This window comes from Anneissia japonica, unplaced genomic scaffold, assembly GCF_011630105.1.
Source record: "Anneissia japonica isolate Jap-2015-1 unplaced genomic scaffold, ASM1163010v1 scaffold9_len2422644_cov172, whole genome shotgun sequence".
NCBI lineage: Eukaryota > Metazoa > Echinodermata > Crinoidea > Comatulida > Comatulidae > Anneissia > Anneissia japonica.
Window position 1 is genome coordinate 1,509,198 of NW_022758107.1, and position 25,006 is coordinate 1,534,203.

General features: G+C 32.2%; 1 protein-coding gene across 1 annotated transcript in view; it reads right to left on the minus strand.

The window, feature by feature from the left end:
* The window catches only part of LOC117125134 (vacuolar protein sorting-associated protein 13A-like), an 89,413-nt gene that overhangs the window by 49,453 nt on the left and 14,954 nt on the right, over positions 1-25,006 (minus strand). Inside the window, exons 4-20 of the mRNA XM_033271534.1 lie at positions 23,760-24,022; positions 22,951-23,010; positions 18,708-18,788; positions 16,647-16,704; positions 15,950-16,077; positions 14,887-14,993; positions 10,465-10,636; positions 9,822-10,005; positions 7,594-7,691; positions 6,414-6,562; positions 4,935-5,136; positions 4,211-4,269; positions 3,558-3,710; positions 3,126-3,210; positions 2,391-2,478; positions 2,170-2,284; positions 1,719-1,860 (exon numbers count right to left, since the gene is read on the minus strand). Coding sequence (XP_033127425.1) covers positions 1,719-1,860; positions 2,170-2,284; positions 2,391-2,478; positions 3,126-3,210; positions 3,558-3,710; positions 4,211-4,269; positions 4,935-5,136; positions 6,414-6,562; positions 7,594-7,691; positions 9,822-10,005; positions 10,465-10,636; positions 14,887-14,993; positions 15,950-16,077; positions 16,647-16,704; positions 18,708-18,788; positions 22,951-23,010; positions 23,760-24,022 — 2,144 coding nt within the window. The remainder of the gene's footprint in view (positions 1-1,718; positions 1,861-2,169; positions 2,285-2,390; positions 2,479-3,125; positions 3,211-3,557; positions 3,711-4,210; positions 4,270-4,934; positions 5,137-6,413; positions 6,563-7,593; positions 7,692-9,821; positions 10,006-10,464; positions 10,637-14,886; positions 14,994-15,949; positions 16,078-16,646; positions 16,705-18,707; positions 18,789-22,950; positions 23,011-23,759; positions 24,023-25,006) is intronic.

The following is a 25,006-nucleotide window of genomic DNA, read 5'->3' on the forward strand; positions in this document are numbered from 1 at the left end:
GTGGGTTTCAGTCAGTACTAAATACAGTGCCCTCAATAGGCTGGGTGGGTCATAGAAGGCACTGCAGATTTTGTGACAATAAAAAAAAAAAATAAATTGTACACTAATTAAAAAACAATAATTTAAATATGATTTTTTAAATATTTCTGTGCGATAATGGTAAAAGGAATGAATAAATAAAATTATTAATTAATATACATTGGCCATTAAACAAAAAATTATATAAATAATATAAAAAATGCAAATTAAAATAAAGTCAAAACAAAAGTGCTAGAGGATGGATCAGATTCGAGATATTAAATTGATAAGCGAAAGCTGAAATGAGAATGCAAGTGAAACAGCCATAACGAAAATCTGAGCTTTCAGAAAACACTATTCTTCGTCAGTGGTACAGGGAAGCCGGCCACTCATGGCGCACGACAGTCGTCGGCCAACGCGATTCTATAAAGAACGCAAGGCGACGACGCTCGCACAACAGATCGTTTTTAATGACAATCAGTTCAGATTGCTACCGACAATCAGCAGACAGGGTCGCGTCGTCTATCGCTCACAGAGAGCGGAGTTGGATTCGTCGTGCAACAGTCGCACAACGCAGTAAGTGCCCGGCTTTAAGAGAACAACAGCCAAGAAAGGGTCAAAACATTACTGTAGGTAAGATAAAGCTAGATTTATAGTTTGCAGTGAATAAATAACAGAAATTAAGGCTAAAAATAACTGTAATTATTAAAAACAATATAGAACTGCAGATAATATAGGTAGTAATACATAAATATAATAAAAATCATAAAACTAATATATTTAATTCATGGAAATGTAATTATAATATTAATACTAAAATAATTATATTTCTATGATTATATTATTGAAAATAATATGATAAAAATATATATTTGATCAAAATAATTGAAATAAATAATAAAAATAACTGACATAAGATGGTATAATCAAAATGATGATAATTTTAAAAACAAGATATACAATTTACACAATACACTATCTGGTAGCATTTCAATACAACACTAACACAAATAAACCTGGTCACACTCTGCACCGTACAGCGTTTTCCAACAATTTCATCTCCACTTTCTAAGTGCTTGCCAACACAATGCCATCTGCTGATTGTCGGTGGCTAAATTGCATTGTCGACGACTGTCAGATGCAGTGTGTGTCTAGCTTTAATCAAGCATTGACTCACAAGGTGGAATATGCAATAGTAGCAGGAGTAAGCATACATTATTTAGCTTCATTTTGGAAAGAAATACTACATTGCGTAAAAACCTTTAACAAAACTAAGCGATTAGTATAGTTGTATTCAATACACTAAATGAGGATTTTGCACAAACAATAACATTAATGCATGAAAACATTTCTGCAGACAATATATCTTAAATAGTAGACACTGATAAGAGCTAAGTGGCCCAACCTTTTCACTTTCTTTTTCTAATCCACTATTGCTTGAACAACCGTAGTAAAGGGATTAGTCCCTATGAAAAATATTATATTATCACCCATTCTGGCACCCCACTATATTTGAAAAAAAAAATTATTTGGCTCCCTTGCCTGTTCAAGCCCTGTGATGTGGAAAACAGCTTTCTGTTAAGTTAAAATTTCAAATAGATGGTATATTACCAGTTTTTATCACTTTTCAAAGTGGATTTGTGATGTCATAATGTTTTCATGGGCCTTATTCAAGGAATGAGTACAAAGTAATTGTTTACCTTAGATGCCGCAGCGGCTTGTTTCTGGTCTGGACTCTTGGTTTCTGGGAGGGGAATACTTGTTGCTAAGGAGATGAGATCTTTTAACTTTTTATCAGAGATGTCAACATCAAGCGATGGCAACTCCCCAGAAATACGAACCCTAAAAAACAAGCGAAAATAAACAATCAGCATCAGATTTTAATGGAGACCACAAATATTAAAATGGCACTTTTGAATATCGTAATTTTTTTCTTTATTATATACAACTTTCATAGTAAGAGTTAGCTTCAAACAGAGCTGTTAAAATCAATCTCGAACCTGCTGAAACTTTGCGTTTTACATAAGAATACAAGAAAGTATGAAAATGTGGATGTCTTGAACTTGGTTCATCTTGCACCAAAGTATAATCTCTTACCCTATACAAGAAATACAAGCAAGGCACACATCTGCTGTCACATCTGTTACTTACTTAGGCATTCTGTTATCTTCTACCAGGCATTTGTGCAGAGCAATTTGAAGGTTTAATGGTTGTAGTAGATGAAGAGGTGATTGGATCTGTTTGCGAGCCGCCTGCCAATCATCACCTGCAAATTTAAATTAAATGTCAAGCATGGTCATCATGACATAATATCATGACCATATATAGGCAACATCATGACTATACATGGGCATACAACAGAAAAATTATACCTTGGTTGGCTAAAATTATTTGAACACTCTTCAAATCCATGTTGAAACGATCATACGACTTCTTCATTAATTCCTCAAGACTTTCATTCTGTTGCAAAGAGAAATAATTTTGAATTAATCTATTACACTTTTATTAAACAGATTAGGCAGCTACAAAAATTACAATAGATTACCAACTATTTTTAAAAACCTAAATAGTGATAATATTGGTGTCTTTCAGGATAATCTTGTTAAATTTAAATCGAAGATCATGCGTCCCCTTTTTGAAGAGAATGCATGATCATCATTTTATCATTATCATGATTTAGTGATAGAATGATTGTTTTCTTTTGTATGTTTTGTATACTGCAGGGGTGGCGCAGTAACTCTTAAATTGTCATAGTTTTCGGGGACCTCGAAAAACACTGTTGGGCAATTCTTGGCGCCACCACCGGTTTCTTGTAGACATGATATATATTATTATTGTTTATAAAACCTGTTAGCGGCAGCCTTCGTATAAAAATATAAAAAATTAATTAACTTTTATAATAAATATAAAAATTAATTGTAATATTCACTTGAATAGAGAAACTGATATAGCATTTAGATTTGAGCTCTTGAAAAGCTTTCATAGAATAGGACAACATTATTTGTACATACAGTATGTTACATAAGAATGCAATGTGTTAATTAAAAACGGTTAAATTACTTTGTAAATGTAAATATATTTTCTATTCTGTAAAAAAAACCCCTTACTTCTTTTCTTGGTGCATCAACTTTGACTTCATGTTCGGTGGTCATTCTAAAGTGACCCAGGTCAGCAACAAGTACCTTACCATTCCTATATATAGAAAATGATGTCAATGATGAACAATAACATTAAATACATTTTTGATGTCAGAAAATTATTATGCTAGTAGCTCATATTTTTGTCTACTTTTTAAAAATATAAAATGCATTTAATTTCAATGGGAGTCTAACATATTAAAACAAAATAAACTTGTATCATTAAAGTCTTTATCTAAACTAACCAATTTCAATTTTCTCATTTTATGGTAAGACTATAAGCCAACTTCTATTATTTGTATTAAAATAAACTAAGCTAAATTTTACATTTTGTATGAAAACTACTAGTAAAATTCTATTTTTAGCAAGATTCAACGGTACATATTAAAAATGTATACTAACTTTGAATAGACGCCGTTTTCTGGGATGATGATATAGGATGGCTTGAGGTCAACGGTCACATCCAGAATTGTCTTAGTGTCTGCCATGTACTGGAGGCTAGTAGCAGATTGCTCAGTAAACTCATCAATAGTAGAAGCAGCAGCTGCTGATAACCTGGTAAGAAAAAGAATTTTAAGTGTATAAAATATAGAACATAAACTGGCCAGTATATTAGAGAGAAATAATAACAGTGTTGTACCTGGGGGTAGGTGGGGATACTTCCCTCCACCCATAAAAAAAAGTTTCCTTCCATTGGAAATCAGCTAAGCAAAAAAATTAAATTTAATTAAAAATCAACTCACATCACATCAATCCTAGTTAGCACACCGTCTTTCGTTTCTCTTCATATCCTCATCAGCCGCCCTCCCCCAACCTCTGACATATAAAAAATCCCTAGATATGCCACCAAAGTTAAAAAAAAACAAAACAAAGGAATATAGGTCACAAGTCACAAACCAGCACCTGTGAAGTAATGTTCCAACAAATGCCTAACTGAGCTAAACCATACTTTATCTATTCAAGGGCCCCAGGCAGAGATCCTCATTACAGCAGAGAAAAAATACTGTGCTGGGAGGTGGTTATTTGATAAAACGTTTGAAATGAAATGTACTTACTCTTCAAGGTGTACATCTTGCGGTGGCTCAAAGAATTTCACAATTTGATTGATGGTGTTCTGTGGACCGATCAATTACATTAACAAATTGAAAGATTGAAAATACACTTATAAAGTAATTAGGTCTGTCAAATCATTCAAGCATGAAGCATGATGCTTCAACATCCAGTAGTAGTCAAGGTGATGATTTCAAAGTAATACATTTAATGCATACAAAAATAATGATGAATTAATAAATTTGAGTACAGTGAAGATGATGATAGTGACAATGGTAAAGATGATAACGCTGAAGATTGTGATGATAATGATGATGATGAGTTTTATGATGATAATGATAATGACGATGGTGGTGATAATGATATTAGTGATGATAGTCAAAATGATAAAGATGAATTTTTTTTAAATGATGAAAAAGATGACAACAACAAAAAAATGATAAAAGTGGTAGTTGTAATGATGATGACGAAAAGTGTGGCATGGCGGATACAGTGATGACAATAAAGTGGATGATGATAATTATGATGCTGAAGGTGATGAGAATGTTGTTGTTGACGATAATGATAATTTCCATGATAAAGATGAAGTTTCTGAAAATGAGGAAAAAGATGACAATGATAAATATAATGATGAATGGTGGTTGCAGTGATGATGACAACATGCCATGACATGACAAGTGTGGGCATGACAGATATAATGATGAATTAAGAGTACAAAGCCTAACTCACAGAATCGTAGACAATCTTGAGTGGTCTGGTTAGCACCTTAACCCTCTGGTCTACACTACCGTCAAGGGGATTGGTCTCAAACTCCACCTCCAGAAGATCGACCTTCTTGTCTGCCTCCAAATTCTGAGACTCCACCATCTGTGGCTGCTCGCTGCCCACTGGTGTACCAAACACACTGAAGGTGTTCAGCTTGGCCTCAACTCTGAAATATATTGCGTATAATCATTTAGCATATGTTCTCACATGGCAGCTAATGGTTAGCAGGATCCGGATCCTGATAACCGTTAGCTGCCATGCATCCATATGAAAAAATCCCGATCCGGATACCACGAATATGATAATCGAATCATTGGCTCCCAATTCCAGATACTAGGTCTCTCGTGAGAACCAGGCTTTGAAATCCAGTCAGTGTTCTCCCGAAGCCGTCTTAGCCGTCAATTTTACCGGTAAAAATAACCAACCAACCAGTAAAAATTTTGAGTTTGTAAAATAAAAAAAACTATTGATTAGGCTTATGTAGTCCAGGCTGGCCCTCTTAATAAATAACCATCATTCCAGTCTATATCTACACGATGAATATGTGTTGTTGTGTCTTCAAGTCATTTAACCCAACTAAAAAGGGGTAACGTACCTCACATTGTGCGCATTGCAATTTTTTATGGACAAATTTACCAGTAAAAATTTTTCATTTGGGAGAACACTGGCAGTATATCAATCGTTTACTTATAGATTAGACTGGTGATATATTCAAAACCATCATCTACAGCAGCAGTCTCAGGATCAAAGAGGCCACTTTCAAGACATCTGACTTAAGGCACTTTTTTAAAACATCTAATTATACTATTAAACTAATTCAAAATAGAACATTTGTGGGGTATCATGGGGCACTTAAAGTACTGAAGTAAAAAACAACTGGAATGAAAAACACTTTCTGAAATGCAGACTCTAAATCACCTTCATTTTTTTTGTATACAAATTCTCCAAAATATGCTACCTTCCTATCTTGTAAATATATTTCAATACTGTTCAAATAATCCTAACTTTAGATATAGCTATTCAAATGTTGTATTGCCTTTACCAAAGGGTGAATATAAAAAGCAAAGCTTATCTTATCAAGGAGCATTAGAATGGGATAATATTGGTTTAGATAAACAAAATGTAGCAAAACTCTGCTCATTTAACCATAAGATTAATACTTTATTTTCATCTACTTTTGCAATTTCTATTAACTTTTGTCATTATGTGTAATACCGTTTTGTATGAATATGCACGACCACAGGTAAGAAAAACCTCTGTAGTTAAATAAGGTTGAAGTGCATTTGAACATTTAACTTTGTGCAGGATAACCAGATAACCATGGTCAGATGATAGTCAGATGATTTGTATGGAGAAAATTTACCGAACAGTGGTAAAGTTATTCTAAATCTGCAAGTGATGGGTTAGTTTGTGAGATATATTATGAATAGGTTTAGCTTATACCTGATGGCGTCTGCCGATGGTCTCTGACTGATACCTGCTTTCAAGTCAGATATTTGCACGCCAAGTACATTGCACTTGTCAGCTACAGTATCATCCACCAGGTTGACAGATGTCTGGATTAGGTGAAAGTTTAAAAGAATTCCAATATACTGCAAAAAACAAAGTAATTTTTTTTTAAACAATAACTTACTTTTCAAAATACTAAGAAAACAATGCAATATTAGTAAAAATAAATAATTATATTTATGGTTCATTGAGCATCATATTTCTAATGTAATCAAATGGGCTGCTGAGTGTTTAAATTATCACTTTTACTTTTATGAATATAAACTGTCAGTTTTTTATTGATTTTTTTTTTATGTTTTTTTTTTTTTTTTTTTAGTTTAATTTACTGTATTTTTTGTTGCTTGTAAACAGTAGTTTAATTTGAGAGAGCAGCTGGCTCAGTCGGCTAATCTGGTGGTAGCCGCTGTGTGTCCGCTGAACCGTGGAGATCTCTAGGTCCCCGGTTCAATTCCCATCGCTGCCTCTCCTTGTGTTTCAGCTAGAGGGCTGAAATACAAGTTACAATAGCGCACCGTCTTTCGGATGAGACGTTTAAGCCGTTGGTCCCGTGTGCATTATGGCCCATGTGCACGTTAAACGCAGTACACTCATCGGAAAAGAGTAAGGGATTGCCTCCCGGTGTACTGCCCAATCACCACCAGAAGGACCCCACTGGAAATAAGTCTTCTTCTAGACTTTCGTGGGCTATCCTTGGTGTTTACACCGAATAAATCCAATCCAATCCAATTTGGCGTAGTAAAGGTACTTTTCATGTATCTTTTGTTTGTTCTTGACTTTTCTTTGTATGCACTATCAATGTGATGTGTGCCACTGTAACAAAAGTGATTCCTAATAAAAACTAAGCTGGCAGAATAACCCATAAGTTGCAGTATCATTGTGCTAAATTGAAACCACTACTGTGAAATTAAGTAAGCAAATTTGCCCTGGGTAAGCATCGTGTGGATGCTCATCTGAAGGAGGGTGCGGGGGGGGGGGGGGGGGAGGAGGGGGAAAGAGAAAAGTGTAACTAGAATGTAATTTTTATTTTTGCTTGGTAACTTCTCAGTGAAAGAGCCAGGGGAACTCATCCCATGCTTGTGTAGACATGGATTGTCTGCCGCTGTGCCATATTCACCTCCTTTGGAAAGACTGTGTCTGGGATTTCCTCTGTATATCCAATAGCTTCATACAGCTTGGCCTTGTCATCTGCTGTCATTGCATTTTGCATTCTTTCTAAAATATTAACATGACACATAGAAGTATGAATACACTGAAATTGAAAGTTATACATTGTAGTTTTGTTGTTAATAATATAACCACCAATCCTGAGCAATGCAACTAAAAATTCATAAAATTTGTATCTTCAATATATGAACCCTTAGGCGAGACTTTTTATTCCTTGTTTCACATACTTTTTCTTTAACAGATCATCGGAGATGGGCAGAATAAAAATAAAAATAAAATTGAGTTTTCTTATTTAGCAAATAATTTTCATTCATATGGAGGAGAAAATAAATATCAAATTTTATTGTTGAATGTAAAATAGGATGGTTACATGCTTTAGATTTATATAATTAGGAATAAATATACATCTTATCTTTGGAGATTTCAAGGGAGTAGAGGGCGTAATAAAAATAAAGAAAAATTTTTATTCTTTTCTGGAATTTCCACTTTTCTTGCCGATGGGTGCGCTAATTTGCCAAAAATAAAATTTTATTTTTATTCGAAATCATCAATATTGCATTTTAAAGAAATATATTCTGATGGTAAAACTTGTTAAAACCCTCAAACATTTTAACACTGAATTCCCCTTTTAGAAAGCTCAAACAATTATCAACTTCTAATAATAATTAATTACGTCTGTCTGCTTTACAAAAAATGTCATAGTACAAAGATAGATCAATTGATTGACTACCAGCCAATATATATATTGTATCTTTAGGCACAAGGGATAATAAATAATGCCGATAGCAAATACATCACTGTCTTTAGTGTCTACTTTACAGTATATAAATGTTTTATTAATGTGTCTATCTAATGGTAGGGAAGTTAAATAATCCATGTCAGCATAGTATAATCAAGGTTTTGTATTTGAAACATTAAATCAGGTGGGCCTCATTAATTTTCCTTGCATTGTGAATGTAATATGCTGGTGGCCCTTAAAGTAGAGTAGCTAATGCCAAGTTGTGAATTTATCACAAAAGCACGAAACTTGGCACAAAATATCTTTGATACATGTAGATTTTTTAGGAGAGATATTTTTTAATACTTTGTTTAGCGAACCCACTGAATAAAAATAAAATTTTATTTTTGGGCAATTAGTGCACCCACTGCAATGGAAAAAATTGAAATTAAAACAAAAATATAATATTTTTTTATATTTATTATGCCTGCTACTGCTTTGAAATTACCAAAAATAAAATATGTACATTTCTTCTTAATTATATAAATTTTAAGCATTTAACCATCCCATTAATACACTGTTTACATTCAACAATAAAATTTATTTTTATTTTCTCCTCCATCTGGGTGTTTTTATCAAAAATATTTGCTAGATCTATAAGAAAACGCAATTTTATATATTTTTTTTTTTCCGCCCTCCTCTGACAAGTCTCGACTTAAAATAGTGTGTCAAGTTTCTGACGCCTCCTATAGCCTCCATTTTGAATCAAAATGGCTGCCTTCTAAAAGCCTAGATTCATAAATCTTGGCAATGGAAAATCATAGACTTATTTTTGGTCTCAAACTTTTCAAAATATACATATTTGTATTTGCTCTCAATTAGAAAAAAAGTATTTTTAAAAACCTGACTTCCTAAGATAAATAATAATAAAAAAATAAACAACCATACTGTTTATGTATCTAGTCTAAGGTAGTATAATACATACTCCAAGTATCGAAATGCACGAAATATTGAATCCCAACACGATGGCATGCATTTTGATACTTGGAGTATGTATTATACTATCTTATCTGAGGTTAATCAGTGGACCTTTCGGTATCTAGTCTAGGTTTTGTAACTGTTTTAAAGAATATGTATATGTTATGTATACAGTATTTTATTATTTTTTTTTTTTTAAATTATTATACCACATTCTAAGAGCAGGTTACTAAATAAAAGACAGCTGGCTATCATCTTAAAATATTAAATAAACACAATTTAAATTTTTAAAAAATCCATAAAACATCAATAAAATTTAATAATACAACAAAATAGGTAGCAGTGTTTACATTTATATAAAGTAAAATAATAAAATCATCCAAATAAAATTTGTTTATCTGCAAGTGCTGGCCACCTTCAGGTGAATATATGGTTCAATATGATAAAAAATATAATTAGACTGAATTTATGATCCTGAATACCTGCAACTTCATTTAATTCCAAGCTGTCGTCTTTTTCTTTTTCTTTCTTCCCGCCAAAGAAGCCACCAAACCACCCTGAATTTTTCTTCTCTTTTTCCTTCTTCTTTTTCTTTCTTTTATACTGTAACTCAGCCTGCTGTCTGCATAGGGTCAAGTTGAACACATCTAACTCATCTTCAAATGACTGTTGAGAAATTAGATGATTTGACTTAATATACTTATTCATTGTGTTCACAATACAAGTAGGTCTATTTCACCTTTCAATATAAAACAAACTCATCTGATTTTCATTTTTAATCAATATAACATTTTTTTATTTATGCGCATTGAATGCAAATTATTTACATAAAATTGACTGAACTGATTCTTTATTCAAAAGATTGCATGATTAACTTATTGATCATTTAATCAATCCATAAATAAATAAATCAATCAATTATATAATCAATCATTTTATCAAGCAAGTTCTTTATAGATGGAGATTATGAGTACTGTGTTTATTATTATTGTTATTATGTGACTGATTGAATGAGATATTTATTGACAATTTTACATAGATTAATCATTATTGATTGAGCACTAGAATGATTGATTGATTATTTAGTCGACTGATTGAACAATGGATTAATAAATTAAAACAGACCTCTAGTTGAGAAAGAAGCTCTTTCGAAGGTTTGCTTGTTGCAAGTTTTTTGCCGTAAGCTTCTTTGTAACCACGACATTGATCTCGATGTTTCTTAATGTGTTTCCATGACCACATTCTGTGTCTACGTCTCACATTCTCCTCCAATATGCTAGTCTGTGCATATTTCCACCTGCGAAAGAAATATCATGATGATCAGAAAATGTTTCCCACTTTTGATATGAGCCTGGTTCACGTCGAAGTTAAGCCACTATCTAAATCTTTAAATATGATACGATTTTCCATAGTTGCGTTCGATGCCAAGTTAGAGCCAGATAAACAGCCAGCCAGTTTCGAGGCCGTGACGTCACATGGTGGAAAGGCTTGTTTAATAACGTCTACTGTATTTTACAAACCTCTAGTACCAAGTGGTATTCGTAAAAAAAATTGACAAATTCGTAAACTACTGTAGATCAGGTGTCAGTTTCCACTACCTAGCCTAGCTAGGTAGTAAAGATGATGTATGTACAATGTTAACATACAAGAAAATTCTAAAAAATTGTATTCATATATTTTATTAAAAATAAGTTACAGAATATTTTATCTTACCACAACTTGGCATGGCCACGACAAACAGCTTTTGGGCGGTATTTCATGTAAGGCTCGTTACGAACCATTCTCTCAAAGGAATCCAAAAGTTGAATAAGGTTTTGATACTGCAAATGAAAAAAAATCGCAACCGTTAACATAATAATCATTTAAAAACCTTCTGTCATATAGGAATCTACAGTAGATAATAAACTTGAATAAATTTATTTTCTTCCAAAGTATTTTTTTCTTTATTGTTGGGCGAGTCTTGATGTTTTTATATACAGCATCCTTCACAATAAAGGAAAATCAACAAAAATTGATATATAATATGCATGTGTATAGATGTCCTTGTATTTCTAATTTTAAGTCTTCATCCAAAAAAATAATTAATTTAAATCCACTTCGTTTCTATAAAAATATATAAATGCATGGGACTGCTGAGTGTACCTAATTGCTCTTTGATAAGATTATAGACTTTCCCTTTAAGATGATAGACTGTCCCTTTAAGATAATATAATGTCCCTTTAAAATAGCAGACTTTCCATTTCAAATGATAGACTTTGCCATTAACATGACAGACTGTCCCTTTAAAATGACAGACTTTGCCATTAAGATGATAGCCTGTCCTTTTAAAATGAGACTTTCCATTTCAAATGATAGACTTTGCCATTAACATAATAGACTGTTCCTTTAAAATGATAGACTTTGCCATTAAGATGATAGCCTGCCCTTATAAAATGATACTTTCCCTTTAAGATGTAGACTGTCCCTTTAAAATGATAGACTTTCTCTTTAAGATGATGGACTATCTTATGATATTGTTAAATAGTGGTGATTTCAAAACATTGACTTAACATAATTTAATTTAGTAGATTTTAATGTTTTTTATTAGCAAGCAATGAATTTCTTTTTAGGAGATCAAATTAAGGGCCTGAAGCCAAGTCTGCTAAGTGCGAGTGTCTTGGAAAAATTGAAAATTGTGTCTGATACTTTTTATTAATAATTTTTTTTATATTGTATTATAAATACACAATTATCAAACATCAATTATTAATACAAAATAGTAAATAAAATTAACATCAATCTAACTTCAACTTATCTAATATGATTTTCAATGTACAATACCGAATGAGCAATTGAATGGTTAGTCTTAGGTTTAAAATATTATCTATGGGTTTTCAAGTACAGTTCATCCTCCAATTCGAGACCACTTTGGGACCTGAAAATTTGGGGTGGTCTCAGGGTTTGGTATCTGTCTAAAGGGTTAGCTTTGTGTTAAAATATTGACGATTGTTATTTGGGTCTTTGAAAAAGTGGTCTTGAATTACAGGGGTCTCAGAATTAGAGGGGTGTTGAATTGGAGGGTGCATTGTACTTGTGTGTGGTGTGTGTTGGAGAGGGCTCCAAAATTGCGGGTGATACATCTATTACATTCTTACCTGTTGTTGCCTCAGTGTTAAATCAATACTTTTAATTACAAGATTCAACCACGCTTTGGGAGTTGACAAGTCGTTTCCAGGTTTCGGGTTTATCTTTAGCTGGGCTTCAGATGATATGGGTTCAACCACTACAAGCATGGGGGTAGGAAAGAAAGAATTACGAATATTTAATCCACTGGATTAGCCATGTAGGTTTTGAGAAAACGGATTCCAAAATTCCAATATCAATAGTTTTAATATTAGGATCTATTTATTTTAAAATAATTTTAATATTTTGCAAAAATATTCTTCAATATATCTTCTTTCATCAACTACAACAAACTGAAATTGTTCAAAAGTGTTTTTTTTTTCTTTTTTTCTTTTTTTTTTATTGCTTTGAGCACAAAATTAGAAATTGCGACAAATGTAGGGTTTTGCCAGAGCTGGTAACATATTATGCTATATTACATTTCATCAAAGATACATTAAACAATAAAATATTACAATCACATTCACCTTGACATTGTGACTGTGAGGCACATCGACTACAAAGTATTTATTTTATTTTCCACTATCAATGGGTTTTCACACAATGCCACATACACAGGAGGCAAATTTTCAAAGAAAATACAGAAATATAAACCTTACTGAACAATGCACTATATAAACTATTCTTCTCAATTGAACATAAATGCATGTGATCTTACCATATTGGAAATCTGGGTCCATGTGTCCAGGCGATGCAATGGTTGATTTCAAACTCATCTGAAATCAAGCAAATCAATGTGTTTATTTGTCCTATTCTATTTTTAGAATAGCTTTCATTTACTGTTGCAGAGTAAATCTCTTAGTCTTCTTGCATTGTACCATGGAGGTATTTTGTACAGACCACCTACATAAGCAGGTATATAACATACTGCAGTGGCATATTGAGGAACATTGGTATGGGACTGATGGGGAGGTGAAATGAAAAAGCAAATGGGCCCTAGCTTGGGTATCAGGTGATATAAGGTTATTTTTACCCCTGTCCTTAAATAATTAAATTATATAATTATAATTAATAATAATTAAATTAGAATTAAATAATCAAGTTTTCAGCCATAGGGCACCTTTGGCAGAGCAAACTATTCTGGGAGGGAAGAAGGGAGGGGGGAACAACATATGCTTTTAAAGCAACACTGATGTAGTGTACTTATGATTGTCTACAACACAGGTAAACAATATACAGTGTCCTAATATGCTTCCAGATTGTACAGGTGTTTGCACTTTTAGAAAAAAAAAAGTTTAATAAATAATTCATTTTTAGAAAAAATAAAACATTCTTGTGTTCACTACGTTTTGGGAAAATCCAAAAAAAATGGGTAGGTTGGCAAGAAAAGGATTTTTTTTATGCCAATAATGTGTTAATGTCCAAAAAGAAGAAAAAATACACAAAAATACAACAAAGACCATTTTTAAATCTATACTGAAGAGCAAAACGATCGCATAACACTGTCGAATCGCCTACCATTGCAAGATAGGCCCATTCTAGCCTATTTAGCTCATTAAAAAAATATTTTTTGTTGCAGTCAAAAAAAAAAATTAAAATGCCGACCCTCAATTTCGAACATTTTGGGTAGGTCGGGCATGGCCAACACAATAATTTTTTTTTTTGGCCTAATGCATGCAAAATGCAATCACTCAATCATGATTTACACTCAGGGAAGCAGATTTAAAGTCCTATATTAATTATTAGATTAAGAAAAAAATTAATGAAAACATGTACTGTATTACACAAAGTAAAAGAAGTCATGAATTAAGGCCAAGTAAAAAAAAAAATAGTTTCTCGTCCTAATAATATTTTGAAAAAGGAAGAATGAGGGCACTTTTTTCTTCTTTTTTTTTAACACAAGACAGCTACTACTTTTTCACTTTTACCAAGTAGACACATTGAAAGCAAATAAAAGAAGCACTAAACATGATTCATACCATATGTATTCCCAACCACGAACGATCGACAGAGGAATTTTACTGATGTGAGTAGCCAGTTTGTCGTACGTTTTGTCAAATGAAGAAAAAAAAAAAAAATTGGCGAGGCAGAGAAAATGGATGCAAGCGGATGAGAAACTAGTGATTTTTTTAATTTGGCCTAATGTAGAAAACAAATGAGACGATGACGGATGGATGGATGGATGGCTACGACATTGATGCCAATGACAACGACTATGACAATGGTGATAATGACAGTTGGTGAAGATGACGGTGGTGGTGTGATTATGATGCTGATTTTGATGATTATGATGCTGATGGTGATGATTATGATGCTGATGTTGATAATGATGAGGAAGATGGTAAAGATGATGTATGTACAATGTTAACATACAACAAGAAAAGTTCTAAAACATTGTATTCATATATTTTATTAAAAAATACGTTACAGAATATTTTGTCTTACCACAACTTGGCATGGCCACGACAAACAGCTTTTGGGCGGTATTTCATGTAAGGCTCGTTACGAACCATTCTCTCAAAGGAATCCAAAAGTTGAATAAGATTTTGATACTGCAAATGAAAAAAAATCACAACTGTTAACATAATAATCATTTAAAAACCTTTTGTCATATAGGAATCTACAGTAGATAATAAAGTTGAATAAATTCATTTTGCCATTAACATGATAGACTGTCCCTTTAAAATGATAGACTCTGCCATTAAGATAATAGCCTGTCCTTTTAAAATGATACTTTCCCTTTAAGGTGATAGACTTTCCCTTAAAGATGATAGACTGTCCCTTTAAAATGATAGACTTTCCCTTTAAGATGATGGACTATCTTATGATATTGTTACATAGTGGTGATTTCAAAACATTGACATAATTTAAAACATAATTTAATTTAGTAGATTTTAATGTTTTTTATTAGCAAGCAATGAATTTCTTTTTAGGAGATCAAATTAAGGGACTGAAGCCAAGTCTGCTAAGTGCGATTGTCTTGGAAAAATTGAAGATTGTGTCTGATACTTTTTATTAATAATTTTTTTTATATTGTAATACAAAAAATTTCAGTACTTGGCTGTAATTTTATTTTACCTGAATAAATAAATAAATACACAAATATCAAACATGAATTATTAATACAAAATAGTAAATAAAATTAACATCAATCTAACTTCAACTTATCTAATATGATTTTCAATGTACAATACTGAATGAGCAATTGAATGGTTAGTCTTAGGTTTAAAATATTATCTATGGGTTTTCAAGTACAGTTCATCCTCCAATTCGAGACCACTTTGGGACCTGAAAATTTGGGGTGGTCTCGGGGTTTGGTATCTGTCTAAAGGGTTAGCTTTGTGTTAAAATATTGACGATTGTTATTTGGGTCTTTGAAAAAGTGGTCTTGAATTACAGGGGTCTCAGAATTAGAGGGGTGTTGAATTGGAGGGTGCATTGTACTTGTGTGTGGTGTGTGTTGGAGAGGGCTCCAAAATTGCGGGTGATACATCTATTACATTCTTACCTGTTGTTGCCTCAGTGTTAAATCAATACTTTTAATTACAAGATTCAACCACGCTTTGGGAGTTGACAAGTCGTTTCCAGGTTTTGGGTTTATCTTTAGCTGAGCTTCAGATGATATGGGTTCAACCACTACAAACATGGGGGTAGGAAAGAAAGAGTTATGAATATTTAATCCACTGGATATTAGCCATGTAGGTTTTGAGAAAACGTGAGAAAACAGATTCCAAAATTCCAATATCAATAGTTTTAATATTAGGATCTCTATATTTAAAATAATTTTAATATTTTGCAAAAATATTCTTCAATATATCTTCTTTCATCAACTACAACAAACTGAAATTGTTCAAAAGTGTTTTTTTTTTCTTTTTTTCTTTTTTTTTTATTGCTTTGAGCACAAAATTAGAAATTGCGACAAATGTAGGGTTTTGCCAGAGCTGGTAACATATTATGCTATATTACATTTCATCAAAGATACATTAAACAATAAAATATTACAATCACATTCACCTTGACATTGTGACTGTGAGGCACATCGACTACAAAGTATTTATTTTATTTTCCACTATCAATGGGTTTTCACACAATGCCACATACACAGGAGGCAAATTTTCAAAGAAAATACAGAAATATAAACCTTACTGAACAATGCACTATATTAACTATTCTTCTCAATTGAACATAAATGCATGTGATCTTACCATATTGGAAATCTGGGTCCATGTGTCCAGGCGATGCAATGGTTGATTTCAAACTCATCTGAAATCAAGCAAATCAATGTGTTTATTTGTCCTATTCTATTTTTAGTATAGCTTTCATTTACTGTTGCAGAGTAAATCTCTTAGTCTTCTTGCATTGTACCATGGAGGTATTTTGTACAGACCACCTACATAAGCAGGTATATAACATACTGCAGTGGCATATTGAGGAACATTGGTATGGGACTGATGGGGAGGTGAAATGAAAAAGCAAATGGGCCCTAGCTTGGGTATCAGGTGATATAAGGTTATTTTTACCCCTGTCCTTAAATAATTAAATTATATAATTATAATTAATAATAATTAAATTAGAATTAAATAATCAAGTTTTCAGCCATAGGGCACCTTTGGCAGAGCAAACTATTCTGGGAGGGAAGAAGGGAGGGGGGAACAACATATGCTTTCAAAGCAACACTGATGTAGTGTACTTATGATTGTCTACAAAACAGGTAAACAATATACAGTGTCCTAATATGCTTCCAGATTGTACAGGTGTTTGCACTTTTAGAAAAAAAAAAGTTTAATAAATAATTCATTTTTAATAAATAAATCATTTTTATCATCACTATATTCATTGATTATAATTCCAATTTATTTCTGATGGAGAATACATTTATTGGATCAATTTGAAATTTATTCAGACTCCTTTTAAAAAACCAGATTTTCTGCTAAACTTTAATCTATTTTTTTAAGAGATTACAATAAAAGTTTATTCATATTCGTATTAGTAAGAGTAATAGCAATTGCACCAAATATTATAGTAGTTATAGTATGTATTAGTCTTTTCTATTCGACATTTGATTAATAATCAGTGCATTTTCAGTTGGCAAAAGCTCATGTTACACGGCAACAGCTGCTATTTATATAACATTATTAGTTACCGAATTAGTCAACAAACCACTTGGGTATATAATCAAAACAAAGTGGTAGCTGGCCATGTTTACACACAGCATCATTGCGTCATTCAATGCAAGGTTGTCGTTCTCGTTGCAATACTCATTAACCATGCTATACCTGTACATTTGAACACAACTTAATACATTTGCTGGTGAAATTGAAAATATATTCTACTAAGTTTGGCCACTTGGATTTCAAATGGAGTGAAAGAAACAGATGGAAAATCATTTAACTTTCTATGAAGAAAAATACTTCACCTACCTATACACAGTGAGTGATTTTCTTGGAAAAGTTGTTTATACAATATAATTCCCAGTACCCTTGCAATCATAGCCAAACCCACATTACCGAAACATTTATATTGTCTGACAGAAGCACAGTACATGCCTCTAAAGTGATATTCGTATTATTATGGTCATGATAACATCACATCATGACCATATATAGGCATTTCATGACTATATATAGGAGCATATACAGAGTGGACATAGCACAGCAATCCCCTCAGACTTGCTAGTGTCATCTGTAGAATATACACGTTTCTGGGTGGTGGGTCTAGTCTAGCCTTTCAAATATCCTTATAATTTCACTTTTCTTAATGTAAATAAAAATCATATCAAATTGATCTTAATAATAAAATAATTTATGGCAAGATCAATGTAAGAAATCAGTGTTTCTGTTCATCATGAACTTTTCTCAAAATCAAGTAAATAAAATGTAAAATACTTTTTTTTTTAAGATAGGAATTTAAGGCAATCAAATGATTTAATGATCACTTTCATAGCATTTTATCAAAATGCAACATTCTTCTGTTATATTGGAGATGAATAATCCGATCAATAAGCCAATTCAAAGGTTCAACTGCTCTTGTCCATATCAAAGTCAATCAACATAAACAAACATAAACACAACGTAAGTTTAAGTCAATTGACATTGGATAGGGGCATGTGCACTTCAAACTACAAATTGGCTAATTGTAAGTTTAAATGTGGTTTTTGGTCATATAGATTATTTCCATCTTCTATCAATAAGTAAGAATAACATTTTTAAAAAATTTGAAAGCTGCAATATCAACCAGCTAGATACTGTATATCGAAATATACTTACCAAGCATTGTTCTTTTGACATTGAACTAAACAGGCGAGTGTTGCTGTTGAGATACAGGGCTAGACAATCTAACTTCACAAGCTAAATGGACAAAGAAAAAGCAATGAAATTTAACCAATCAATATTTGTTTCCAAGAATATAAATATAGCAATAATTACATGCGAGTCTGAACATGAAATGAGACGCATCATTGGTAAGATCATTTTGAGATAAAAAAACTGTATTTAGTCGAATAAAGGCCCGGGGGAATTAATGATGAGAAGGGTTTTTGAGGGGTGATTATTGTTTGAGGGGGCATGTATTTGAGGGAGGCATTTATTTTTTATGGTTTAAAATGGATATACATATATACTTAAATAAAAGCCCCTTAATTTAACCGTAAACATGGAACAACTGTACAACACATAAATTACGGTCAAAATGTGTTATTGAGTAAATCATGAAGACTTTTTGATCCCAACCAGGTTAGAAAAATGTAATTGTATTGGAGTATAACATTAGTAGAATGTGTTGAAAATGATGGTGCTTCCATTAAATTTGTTTCAGTCATTGGGAGTGTGGGGGGGGCTTATATATTTTTATCAAATAAATGCCTCTGGGCGGTAATTCAAGGGAGGCGTTTATTCCAAATGTGGCTCTAGAGCAGGGGTGGGCATAAAAATTGGTCGGAGGGCCAAAGTGAATTTCTGATTTAACACCGAGGGCCACACCCAAACTTTGATCTTTCAAGTGCGCTTCTAAAAACCTCCAAGCACTGCTTTTACACCACTTTATTCCCAGTTTTAATAATATTACTTTTTACATATGATTGGTATCAGGCCACAAAAAACAAGGTGTTTGCTAGCCAATGTTGCTTTGCAGGCCGCACCACATAGGGTTTTTAATTCATATTCGTGGGCCGCCAAAGTGCTCTAGAGTGTTTATTCGAGGGTGTAATCATTCAAAGCAGGACGTTAATTTGAATAAATATGGTAAGTCAAAGTCTAAATTTTTACGTATTTTAATACTTTGATACACATTGTTTATGATTTTTGGCTGATTTTGTTATGTAAAAGTGTTCTTTGTGCATATTATCTACTGCCAGTCTCTATTTGTACAGGTTAGTTATCTTTGAGACTGATTTCTCAAAACCCTATTTCCATCTAACCTTCAAATATTCACACTTCTGGATCTATTTATTGTGGGAAACGCAATCAAACACAAAATTAATGCTTATATCTATTCAAATATGATATTATCTCTCTAAATTTTTCCAACAATCTGACTCATTTTCTGGTGAAACCTCACATATGGCATAGTTATATGATGTATATAGAGTCACTCTCATTTAAGTGTATATATTTCAACTTTATGCAAACACTATAAAATGAATATGATAAGTGTAGCTCATGGATACAAACATCTACTAGACATCAAAGTCATTGAGACATCTTCAGATAAGGTCATACAATAATTTTCTACTTATGTATTTTTACTCTTTTTATCCATTACACTGTTACATTAGAGGGATATTCTCTGCTATAAAAAAAAATTCCGCGCCAAAAAAAATTCCGCGCCAAAAAAATACATTCCACTGGGTGGTCAGACAAAACCTCAAAAGCGAACCTAATCACTATTGCGTTAGCATGAGACACCAGCGCATTATAAATGTTCATTTATTATTATTATTAATATTTTTTTCTCCTTTTTTAAAGGAATGTACTATAATTTTCTCCTTTTTTAAAGGAATATACTATAATTTTAGATGTTATGTCCTTTCTTGTTGCAAATTTTTATATAATATTTTTAATATTCTTGCATTTTTTAATATATTCTATTTTTGTAAATACGTTCATTTCAGCCTTTAGCTGCCGTTTGTATATATTCTTTTATACCTGAATAAATAAAAAAATAAATAAATCATTTGAATATTTGGCATTGGTTCTAAAAGTAACAATAGATTGGTAGTGTAAATAAACTACAGACAATAATAGATTAGTAGCATAAACAAACTTTGTCGGAAGTTATTGGATTCTAACTCCAACAGAAATAATACGCTTTTTCGCCCAAAATTGTTAAATATCTTTTGATGATTAATAATGACAATAACAACAGAATTAATAATAGTAACGTAAATTAATGTCCATATTATAGCTGCCTATACAAGTATTTCAAAGCCCTAATTTAAATAATGAGATAAAATAAAATAGAACTATAAAATTTAATGACACATTTTATTACTACATATAATGTCAGCTATGTACTGAATGAGTAATGTGAACTAGAAGGTAATTACGTTCAATTCACCACCCACACATTAAATTCCACTTTAAATTCTGACACTAATTATAAATAATATAACGAGATACATTAATCAGTGACATTATACAATTATAGAGAATGTAACTAAAATGTCATGAGACTTGAGTAGAATAATAAAACACCGTAAAAACTCGAATTGAAACCCAATGGGCTTAATCTCGAGAAGAATCCCATCTCGAATTGAAGCCCCCCCCCCTAATCAGTTTGCAAAAATAGCCTCGTAAAGAAGCCCATCTCCAAAAGAAGTCAAAGTTTGTGGCTTCTTTTCAAGATACTTTAGCGTAAGCTTTTTTTCAAGATACAGTAGTGCAGTACATACACTGTACATGAATTTTAAAGAAACAAAATAAATTTAAAACATGCTTGGTTTATACAGTAGTTTAGGCGATTTAATGCCAGTTAATACATCCCACGATACCAACTGATGTTACAGTGGCCCTATTTATTGTTTCATAGTAGTAATATAAAAATTTACAGCATTCATTTTGAAAATAAGCCCCTCCACCCCCTCTCCCGCCTCTTTACTTTGCAAATGTAGCATCGAAAAAAAGAAGCCCATCTTGAAAAGAAGCCCACCCAAAATTAGCAAAGAAACGGAAGAAGCCAAGGGCTTCAATTCAGGGTTTTACTGTCATATATAAGTTATATATGCAGTGGGGAAACAAAGCGGTCTAAGACCTCTTGCTAATGCTTCTTCGGATCCTATTTACACCTTGTGGAAAAGAGCCACACACTTCAGCACATTTGTCATTTTAAAAAGGTATCTTAATGGGTTTTTTTTGCATGTTTTAGTGCTCATTAAAGAAGCCCTCCACAACCAATATTTGGGGTAAAAATGCTGATATAAATCCCCAGGGCCATTATGGCCTGGGAAGTCTGGCTTTAACAAGTGAGAACTCACAGCTGTTACACCATTGTATACAGTTAAATCCATATAAAGTTTGTAATCTACTATTAAAAGAAAAAAATAAATATAAAATAAGTTTGTTTAAGTTTTGAAAATAATTCGTTTTTTTTTAAATGTGTCATTGCATTGCCCAAGTGACATGTCTAGATATCTACTAAAATATGAATACAGTATTAATAAGTCAGATTCTCGGCTTATCAGAAACCAGATAGAAAGGAAAAGGGCGCATACATTTACACCATGTAATTGCCATGTAATTGACAGATTTATGATAGTCTACAGGCATTCAGGTGAGAATGCAGCTTATAACCAGACAACTAAATGTAATAATTTAGTAATAACAGCATTTATACTAACAAAATACAAAAGAAATTTGAAAATTATCAAAGATATCTCTAGCACCAAATGATATCTGTGCACTACAAAGAGTGGTTGTCTGTAGCAAATTTTTTTTTTTTTTTAACCTAAAAATGCTTCTGGGGAGATGTACAATTCTTCTAGCCACAGTTGTGCCATCATGAGTTGAGTTAAATGCGAATATCATTTATCCTCATCATCATCATCATCATCATCATCATCATCATCATCATCATCATCATCATCATCATCATCATCATCATCACAACCAACACTTTATGAAGTGCCCTGTTGTTAATTATGGTAGTTATTAGTTGGCAATACTATCATTGCAAATAATTGATATATAATAGAAATAATTAGCCCAACTAGGAATATAAACCTCCTTTAAATATTTCGCATTTTGCACATCACGATTTTATCTCATTTTCTAAAATTATAAATAAAAAATAAATATATAAATGAATATAAGAATAAATATATTAATAATAGAGGATAGGTTAATCTAAAGCAAACATGGTTAATAATAATAATGTATAATATTTTTATTATAATATTATATGTTATAATACATAACAGAAAGCAGAGATGAACCAGCTCTTCGAAAGTGCAATCACATTTTAAAATGTCATTTTAATACTCAATGGCACTAAAAGCATTATGTGTAATTTCTTTACCTTATAGACCATCTTCACTGCCTGTTCTAATATGCAAGGTTGCCAATCTGCATTAGTGGTCTAGGAAAAAAAAGCAAAGTACTCATTAGAAGACGCCACAAGCAAGCGGAGGTTGCTGTCAACTATGGCACATTTGATCTGACTTTATAACACAACATGCCAAGCTAATTATAAGGTTGACAAATAAATATCATATCTTCTAGACGCTTTTGTAAATGATATTATGTGGTTAAGTGTAACTTGTTTAAATCATTTGTACTACTACTATGTACTATAGCACTTTATGGTGTAACCTTACTGTTAAAATGATAAAATCTCTTGTGGTTTGCTTTTATATCTCATTGAAAATGCTAGCCTAGATACTGTAGCGCTGGTCTCATGTTTACAGCTCAGAGATATCCGTCATTTTTTTAATAATACATCCGGAAAAGTGTACATAGTTTTATGCTTAGGGTGAAAATATGCCAAAATGATCCTGTGTTGGGTGTAATGTTGAGCATACGCTACAAGAGTCAAACATGTTTGTCATGTGGCAATGGTTACTTAAGTAAATATTGTGATGTGTGATAATAATAATGATGATGGTAATCAATATGATGATGGTAAGTTGTTAATGATAATGATAACGATGACAATGTTAATAATAATAATCATATTTATCATAATGGTGATTCAATGATGGTTGAAACTATGTTGATAATGACTGGGTAGTGATGACGACACTAAAGTTTATAGAATCAATTATATTCATGATCAACGGTGATAATGTTACTTAAATTGAATCTAAAAATCATGATCAACATAAATACCTCAAAAGACAGATTGTGAAGGGAAACGCCAGCCGAGAAGGGCGCTTGGGAGTTGGTAACATTGTCTTCGTATCGGATATGGATATTCTGGATCTCTACTTGGAGGTTCTTGATAATCTGAGTTGCGAGTTTTTCAGCGAAGGTGTCGGACTTGTTATCGGATTCCTGCGTCTTCTCCTGTTCTTTTGCTTGTTCAACTTTCTCCAAAGCCTTCTGCTTCGCCTCATGTTGGTTCTTCTTCGACTTTTCTGCATCGTAACTCCCTATAATATGAATTATTAATTCAAAGTTATAGTATTTATGAGTTGATAGACTGGTTGTTGAATGTTTAATACTAATTATGATAATATAATTATACCCTGTGAACATACATTGGAATTATAACATCATAATATACTCATGTATGATTTTTAACTTTGTAATTGCTATGTGGAGTTAAATAGATAGTGGTTAAGGTGCTGTGCTTCTCATCCCAGAGTCCTGGGTTCAATACCTATGACAGCAGGACTTTTCTGACTAAAATCAACTCTACTCACTATGCCTCATAAAGGGACTTCCTTTACGAAGCATCGTCCATTCTGTATAATTGGCGAGATTGGATTCGAATGAAATAATGAAAATAATAAAAAATAATAATAATAATAAATACATATTACATTTAAACGTGAATAGGTTTCCATTTTTGTGTTGGGCCACCAGTCTATGATTTCCTCTTCTATAGTGAAATAAAAACTAATTCAGAAAATACTTTCAGCAATTCACAAAAGTAATATTTGTCATGGTGTTTTTAAAATACCAATTCTTTATTTCAAATTTATTTCTCATTTGCCATTGCTTTAGCATATTAGCCATTTGCATAAAGTAATATTTGACAAGGTGCTTATACCAATTCTTTATTTCAAATTTATTTCTCATTTGCCATTGCTTAGCATATTAGCCATTTGCATAAAGTAATATTTGACAAGGTGCTTATACCAATACTTTATTTCAAATTTATTTCTCATTTGCCATTGCTTAGCATATTAGCCATTTGCATAAAGTAATATTTGAAAAGGTGCTTATACCAATACTTTATTTCAAATTTATTTCTCATTTGCCATTGCTTTAGCATATTAGCCATTTGCATAAAGTAATATTTGACAAGGTGCTTATACCAATTCTTTATTTCAAATTTATTTCTCATTTGCCATTGCTTAGCATATTAGCCATTTGCATAAAGTAATATTTGACAAGGTGCTTATACCAAT